At 34.3% G+C, this 8,550-nt stretch overlaps 1 protein-coding gene across 1 annotated transcript; it reads right to left on the reverse strand.

Moving 5' to 3' along the window:
* On the reverse strand, positions 5,549–7,206 carry LOC107623273 (zinc finger protein CONSTANS-LIKE 4). The gene is made up of 2 exons (XM_016325471.2): positions 6,224–7,206; positions 5,549–6,113 (listed from the first exon to the last, which is right to left on the reverse strand). The coding sequence occupies exons 1-2, from the start codon at positions 6,890–6,892 to the stop codon at positions 5,799–5,801; spliced, it is 984 nt and encodes a 327-aa protein (XP_016180957.1). The 5' UTR covers positions 6,893–7,206; the 3' UTR covers positions 5,549–5,798.

The following is an 8,550-nucleotide window of genomic DNA, read 5'->3' on the forward strand; positions in this document are numbered from 1 at the left end:
ATAAGTAATGAAAAAATTATGCTAAATGAATCGAAAAATAGCTCAAGGAGTATGTGTCATGTTAGCACTACAAAAAGAGCAGAGATTAGCGGTGATTTTTTTCATGATTCGTGGTGGTTTTAAACTGTTGCAAAACTAATTCTGGCAGTTGAGTGAATCTCCCTAGTTAGTAGTAGCGCGGGCAGTTGTTTTGATGACGGTTTTTAGCAACTAATGGTATAACTGTCGCTAATTAGATAACTAATTTTGTGGCAGTTGTGAAACCGTCGCTATTTCTTTAAAAAGACGACAATTCAGAACCGTCGCAATTTTAACGAGTGCTTTAATAAAAACATGCAGCGGTTTTCTATTCGCCGCAATTTTCTATGATAGTTTCTTTTAGTGAGGACTAGGGGTGTAAGTTACCGAACCGGACCGAAAATTACCGCAGAACCGAACCGAAATTTACAACAACCGAATGAAAAATCGAAAAAATCGTTTTTTTTTCGAACTAAACCGATCGATTCGGTTCGGTTTTCGGTTGACTCTGTTAAAACCGAACCGAACCGAAGAGGGAGTGTTCAGTAGTTCTTGTTTTTACTAACTTACCCTTTAACCTAGGAATAAAAGGGGGCAGTCAAATCTGAAATCCCTAACTTCCTTCTTCTCCTTTTACGCGCAGTCGTTCAGCATACCACAACTCACTTCCATCTCACATTATTACACCTCTGACCTCCATGCTTGAGAGAAGGAGAACCTGAGGGAGCCAGAGAGTGTCATCCGCCATCAAGGAAGGCGCCTATCGTCGCTCAAAGTCGTCCATTCATCTCCGAGCAGCACTCCAGTCCAGTCCGTTGCTGAGCAGCAATCCAGTCGCCGAGCAGCAGTCCGTCGCCGAGCAGTCCAATCCAGTGGCCGAGCAACACTCCAGTGGCCGAGCAGTCCAGTTCGAGCCCTCTCCTGCAGGCTGCAAGTCAACAATGTCTTCTTCCGATGTTAGAATTTGATTTCCAAATTTTTATTGTTGATTATCCTGCAGTACTTACTTCCAAAACAATTAAATGAATTAATTACATCCTACAGAATTTTTATTGTTGATTTGTTGTGGATTGTACTGTAACATTTTTTGCTGAGTGAAATAGAGCCATTCGAAAATATTCACTTCAAAATAAAACATTTGAGTGAGCGAGCTAACGAGTTTACTGGCTCAGTGGTTTCTCAGAATCGGTGGCTTAAAGTGTAATATAATCTTACTGTAGGTGAATGTTAGAATGGGCTGAGTTATAATTTAGAGTAACTTCAATAATAAAGGAAGAACTAAGGAAGAGCTTAAATAAATTAATCAAATAAATTAGCTTGTCTAATCAGATTTCTTATTTGCAGAATTTTCTCTTTGTTTGGATATGTTGCTTGTATTCTGCTTGTTTTCTTGAAGTGAATAGTTTTATAATCTAATACTACCCATGTATGTTGAAGACTTGAAGTCCTTAAGTCGGATTCCTCCTTAATGACCAACTAAAAAAAATATTTAGCTAAGAAGTACTTTAAAAATATTGGTTAATAATAGAGATCAGATAGCATCAGTGAAAGAAAATGTGGACTAAGATAACTCCCTAGTCCCTACTTCTTATTCAATAACCTCTGGAACTTTTCTGGATCCCATTTCCGTTCTCAATGGACGATGGATGAAGTTTCTCTCCATCTATAATTTATTTGGTGATGTATAATTTTTCAGATCTTCATAAAAATCATTTTAAACAATTTTGCAATGTACTTTTACAAATAAAACATTTTTCGGAGTTTGTTCAGCTCTTTCTTCCTTCAATTGTTCCCTCGACTCCATGATTGATAATGCTAATATATGAATTTGTTATGGATGTGAAAGAATCAAGGTGGTGTTTGAGGGGTGTACACGTTGTGTTTGAGAAGTAACATGACATATTCTACATTGTTCTCACTTCTAAGAATTCTTAAAGCATTATTATTATTATTATTATTATTATTATTATTATTATTATTATTTCTTGAACATGTTTTAATGCTGAATTTGTTGCTGGAAACAATACTTTTAGTGCTGATTTTTCTTAAAGCATTATGTTTATGCTTATAATCTATAATTCTATATTGATTTCTTTGTTTTATTTTTGTAGAAATTGTACCAACCGGGGACGATGATGATGAGTCTGTTGTAGATTCAGATTAAGCATGGTGGCTGTTTGGTTTTTATTTGGTTTAAAGTGGCTGTTTAGGTTTTTAGTATGTTTTAAAATGTGTTTGTTTTTGTTGTTTGCTAGACATTTTTAATTGTCTTTGTTTTATGTTTAATTGTTGTGACAAGTTGAATTTGGATGTGATATACTCTTGTTATTCTAGTTTATTGATGGTTTTAAACTTGATTTTATAGTAATTTAAATTCTAATTATTAGATTTCAAAAAATCGAAAAAACCGACCGAACCAAACTGCTATTGGTTCGGTTCGGTTCGGTTCGGTTGTCCAAACAGTAGCAAACCGAATAGTTAATATCGTAAAGAACCGAATAGGTCGGTTCGGTTGATTTTCGGTCCAAAATCGAACCAAACCAAACAGATTACACCCTAGTGAGGACTTTAGATCACTATGTACCTATGATCATACCTACAGCAAATGGCAGTTTTGTAAGTGATAATATAATTCAATTTAGAATAATTTTTATAGTAACAGCAATAGACTAAATGAAAAATTATAATTAGATTTTGAGCAATTATTATTTTAATTAATTCCTTATCAATTGAAAAAAAATAAAAAGTAAAACTAAAATCAGCTGTGAGAGAAATTATTACTTATAAAATAAATAAGAGATTGAATAAATGGATTATGATAAAAGTCGTGATTAGCAGCGCACATGAATATTAATTGCTGGTATCTCTAAAATTTTGCGATGGTTAAATAAATGATTGGCAATTTTTGGCCACTAAACTCTACCTGTGTAGTGTAGCAAGACATTAATGGTAAAACATTATTTTATGACATAATTAAAGCAAAACTCTTTTTTTTTTTGTGATTAACTAATACTTTTGAACTTTTGGTTGAGCCTTTTTTATTTTTTTATTGACAAATTTTTTCTATAAAAAAAATTGTAATACGTTATTACAATCAGAGACAATAAATAAACAAAATAAAAATTATAAAATAAAGTATTAAACGAAAAATAGAAAATAGACTAAAAATTTGTTTAAAAACTAAAAGTTTGTCAATTATGATAAAAAAAAAATTCTAAAAGTTATATCTTCCAAGTCATATATTCTTTTAGAAAAAAAAAAGTTTGTCGATCACAATAAAAAATTCTAAATGTTTGTATTTCCTAAGCCATTTAGTTTATTTTTTTTAGTCGTTCAAACTTGGCAAATTAAGTATATAATGTCATGTCTACATATCTTTATACCTTAAAAAAAGATGAAACTATTCAAAGATATAGTTTAATACATGGCTCAAGAAATTTAAATTTATCAAAAAAATTCTAGATCTCAATTTAATAATCATTCTTTGATTTGAATTTAAAGTTCGAAATTCAGTTTGCATCTTCCTATTCTTTTCTGATATATATCATCTTTGGTAAAAGACAGCAAAAAAATAAATTTACTAAATAAAAGATATTCTATCAAAGAATCATTATAGGAAGATTTATAATTGAACTCATTTAAATAAAAAATTTCATAAAAAATTACAATTTAAAAATATAAAATTTTAAAATATAAATAACAAAATAATTTTATAATTATTTTATTATTTTATGTAAAGAGAATTTTGTTTATTAAGGTCTAAAAATAATATTAAAATTAGTACTATCAAAAAATATTTTCATTGACACGTCATCATCTAACTAACGGAAGGATCAATTTGACTTATGTTTTATCTTTTAAGGACTAATATGACTAAAAAATCATTTGAAAACTAATTTGAAGAATCGGTAATTTTTCAGGGACGAATTTGGCTATTAACCTGTATTTAAACATAAAAAAATTACACAAAAAAAGAAAAAAAAAGAAAAAAAGAGACAGAAAAAGAGCTAAAATAACAAAAGTGATAAAAATGATGATTTTTATAATTTTGTTTGGCCATCTATATATAAAAGATCAAAAGACTGCAGTTATCTAACCAAATTAGTATAATTGATTTTGTTTAATAAATTAAAAAATACTATCAGAACATTAAAAGAAATAATTTAAAAAATACTATCAAAATAAATTAATAAATATTATAATAAATTATGTGATATTTAAATATCTAATCAAATCAATTAATTAATATAATTAATTTATCATAATAAATTATATTTAATGTGTTAAAAGCCTTGATTGCCTTGATTGAATTTTGATTAAATTTTTAAACCTCTAATTTTACCGTTGGATTTTCTAACTTGCAGAATTTCTTCTAACGAGATTGGATCCTCTCAATTTTTTTTTCTTACTTAAGAGAGTAAATTATTATCTCCCACTATTAATTTTATAAATGAGACTAAAAAAAAATATGAAAAAAAAACATCAAAGGTATGTTTGTTTTTGTGTTTGGAGGATGAAAAGCACGTTCAAATTTCTTGAACGCTTCAATTTTTGGTTTGGATACTTTTTCTTCTTGTAAATGCAGAAATAAGAAGTAACAAAGCCTAGTTTAGCTTCTGCGTTCCTTTAATTCCCTTCTACCAATCCTATTCTTTATACATGTTATTGCTTTATTTATGAAATTTTTATTATTTTTCTTTGAGTTCTCGTTTTCTTTTATTTTATTATTTTTATTTTTATTAGATATTGTATACTTTTATACTAGTAATTATCTATCTAAAAGCAATTTTAACTAATGTTATTCAAACAAAATTTATTTTATCAAAATTAATTTTAGTATAAAATGATCAAATATAAATTATATTGACACTTGACACAGATTCACTTTTATCCAAAATCAATCCTATAAAATCACTTTTATTCAAATTTCAATTCGACAAAAGCTAATTCATTATATTTTCTAATTCATTATATTTTGGACATCTTTATATTTTATTTTTCAATAATTAATGAAATATAACCTACTATCTTTTGAAAAAAAATATTCATTATACACTAAAAAATTAAAAATTATAATTTATTCCCTCAATTTTTTTAATTGAGGATCCATAATCCATTCCCATCAAACAATCCCAAGCACCCACGGCTTCTAAAAATAAACTTCTGGTAGGGATGATACAGATAAACCATAGCGATAGTTAGGCATCCTTACAAAATGTTCATAAGATTTGCAATTTTCTCAATCCAAATGAATCTCAGTTAAATTAAGAATTTACTTATAGACAAATTCTCCTGAAATCTAGTTCTTGTCGAGCAAGAGACAGGAATTGAAGTTGGGCTCAATCTCGCTAGTGGTTAACACAAGAATTAATATTTAATGAGATCGAGGATGGCTCCTCAATTGGCCAATAATATTTCAGATTTTGATACACAAGTTCACAAGACAAATCTGCATTCTAGCCATATATATCTGAACCCTTGATGGGAGACAACCAGAAAATGCTTATTCTTACTTGCTTGGCCAAAGGCAAAAGAAACTACCGAATTCCTCAAAACGGTGAAAAACAAAAACCAAAAGACAAGATACAATTAAGCTACAAAACAGATGGCAAAAGAGTTTGCAACTTTATACATTGCATAATTCATACAAAAAAATATATACATAGAAAAGCAAACAGGAGAATAAGAAAAAAAAAGAAGAGAGCAAGTAACCCCAGCATATATTAATCATCGTTATTATGGTTATTGATTCGGTGATTCCATACAAAAAAGACGGAAAATTAACACGACGGAACGACGCCGTATCCATTGAGAGGGTCAACCTCAGTGCGCTTGGCGAATCTGCCTTTGATCCTTGGCCTCGTTTCTGCATAAGCCTTACGAGAAGCGTAGCGAATAGTCTTCTCGAACTTTCGGTTCTTCCTCTTCTCCCGATACCTCAAAACCCTAGCTTCCCTATCCGCCGCCGAGAACTGCGCCGTCACCGTCACTGCCTGGTTCCCTCCCTCCACCGATGACGCTACCTTGCAGTTCGATATCTCAGACATCGCGTTCCCGTCCGGCACAACACCAACGTCCATCGACGACGACGACACCTAAACGATCAAAAACGCAAAAAACGAACAGGAAAAGTTCAAAACATTACTTCACACTTCACATAAGAAACTGGAAAAGAAAATGAATCAACTCTAGAGATTGTTCTTACGCTATGGCTCATCTGTGACTGTGACTGAGATTGCGAGTTGTACTTGTAGCCACCGTAGGCGAAAGGCTCAAAGTAGTGCTCGTTAGCGGTCTTGCTCTGCACCGGAACAACTCCGTCGGTGGTGGCGGAGCTCTTCGGCTCCGATTTGGGATCCACGTTGCCGTAATCCAGATCTACATACGGAACCTGTTCCATCTCCTGGAACATGTACTGAGACGAGTTCAGATCTGCCTTGGAAGGGTTAGAAGGTGTGGGAAGGAGCCAGGAAGCAGCCTCGGCCTCCTCAGTGCTGACATCAACATCCGCATCAGCATCGGCGTCGGAGAAGAACCTGTGGTCATCAAGGAAGTTGACCGGAGACTTGACGGTAGCGGCGAGGGAGTGATAGAAGGGAGTGACGGGGATTCGCTCGTGGCGGGAAGCGAGAGGGTTGGCGGAGTGGATATCGCGGTCGCAGGCGAGGCAGAGGGAGGCGGCGTCGGCCTTGCAGGTGACGTGAGCAGGTGCCTGCTCGCAGACCTCGCAGAGTGAGACTCGAGGGTGGCGGGAGGCGAGCTTGTTAGCGGCGTGGACCTTGGAGTCGCAGGGGGAGCAGAGGAAGGCGGCGTCAGGGCGGCAGTAGACGGTGGCGGAGGCGGACTTGCATGAATCACATAACTTGGAAGCCATGGTGTGATGGCTCCGTGGAAAAATGAAAATTCTTGTGTTTGTTGTTGTTTGTGATATGGTTATGGCTGTGGAGGTGGTTGAAGATAGGTGGCGTGATTATGCGAAACAAGTCTATCTGGTGGGGACCGGGAGATCTGGGGAATGGCCAATGGAAGAGTGACGCGTGGACATGCCTTAGCCAAATGCAAGAAATTATCAGGGGTGGAAGGGAGTTTGACAGCGACGGAGGGAGGTTAATAGTCTTTAGTAGGTTAGGGGACCGAGCGGTGGTGTGGCATTTGAATGCGTCGGACCAACTGTCGTTATCTTGGTGGACCCTACATTGCTGCTGTGTGGCTAGGGACTTTGTACTAGGGCATAAACACTCCTTCTCATTGTCACCCCCGCTATGTTTTCGTGGTTATTGTCCGTCTTAATATTCCTCTCTGCGTGCTTATCACTCCACTATATATTTAGAATTTGATTTAGTTTTCGGCATTTAGTTTCTTCGGATAACTTTTCAATTTTTATGTCAACGATAAATATGATTTTTTTTATTTAAATTAAAAATATATAATATTTACCGATTTAAATAAACTTACAATTATTTACTAAATAAAATACATTTTGGGTCACATCTCGGATGCGAGAAAACTATACTAAAAGCGTATCACGGATACACTGTTACTGTGTTGTGACACACCACGTGCTAGTCATATCTCGGATGCACCCGAGATATGAACAAAACTATATCTCGGATGCAGTGCATCCGTAATATGACCATAATTAGTTTTTACCCACTACATTCGAGATATGCACAATTAGATTGATTAGGGACAGTGCATCCGATATATGGTTTGGGGCATATATAAACCCACAACATCCGAGATCAGCGTGGATTAGGGTCATTTTTTTCAAACTTTTGAGATTTTGCACGTGTGAAAGTGAGATTCTTCACGAGCTATGGCCCCCGAGCATATGTCCGCACAGGAGGCATTAATAGGCTGAACGATACTTGGCACGTAGCTGGAGCATTGGACTTTGAGGTTAGTGTTTAATGTTTTTTTTTTTTAATTTAAATCGGTAAATGTTATATTTTTAATTTAAATAAATAAATATCCGTGTTTAATAGGTTTAAAATTTGTAGATTTATATAATTATCTTGTAATGCATTTAGGGTGTTAGTCTTTAGTGACTTAGAAATTTATATATTTCTGTTACGTTTAACGTAAACGCATAGGTTGATACATTATAGGTTGTAGTACTGTTTAGGGATGCGTTAGTTATCTATTTTGGGAATTGCAGCGATCACAGTTACTTTTGTCACGCCGTGTGACGCTAGGTCTCCCACCGCTACCCATCCTGCTTCCCTATATAAGGGATGATGGATTTGGGCATGCAGTGGAGTTGAGGGACTTTTTGTTTGACAGGTGCTTGATCTTTGCATTTGTCGAGCGGTGGAGGCCGGAAACGCATACGTTCTGTAACACCTTAACTACCAAAGCTTACGCTTCTGGCTGCGCGATTCTGATAGCTCGGACATTACGACGACTTTTATACTATTTAATACTAAAATATGAGCCTGTTTAAAACTTTAAATCGCAACACCGATCCAAAGTACTTTTATTATGTAACATACATTCATACATACAATACAACTTACAAAAACTCTCCAAGAG

This window comes from Arachis ipaensis, chromosome B10 (genome assembly GCF_000816755.2).
Source record: "Arachis ipaensis cultivar K30076 chromosome B10, Araip1.1, whole genome shotgun sequence".
NCBI lineage: Eukaryota > Viridiplantae > Streptophyta > Magnoliopsida > Fabales > Fabaceae > Arachis > Arachis ipaensis.

Excerpts from the sequence above, each read along its gene's own strand:
- LOC107623273 (XM_016325471.2), bottom strand. The coding sequence starts at position 6,892 with ATGGCTTCCAAGTTATGTGATTCATGCAAGTCCGCCTCCGCCACCGTC. Across the intron at positions 6,114-6,223 it reads AGTCACAGATGAGCCATAGC|GTGTCGTCGTCGTCGATGGA; the intron begins GTAAGAACAATC and ends TTGATCGTTTAG.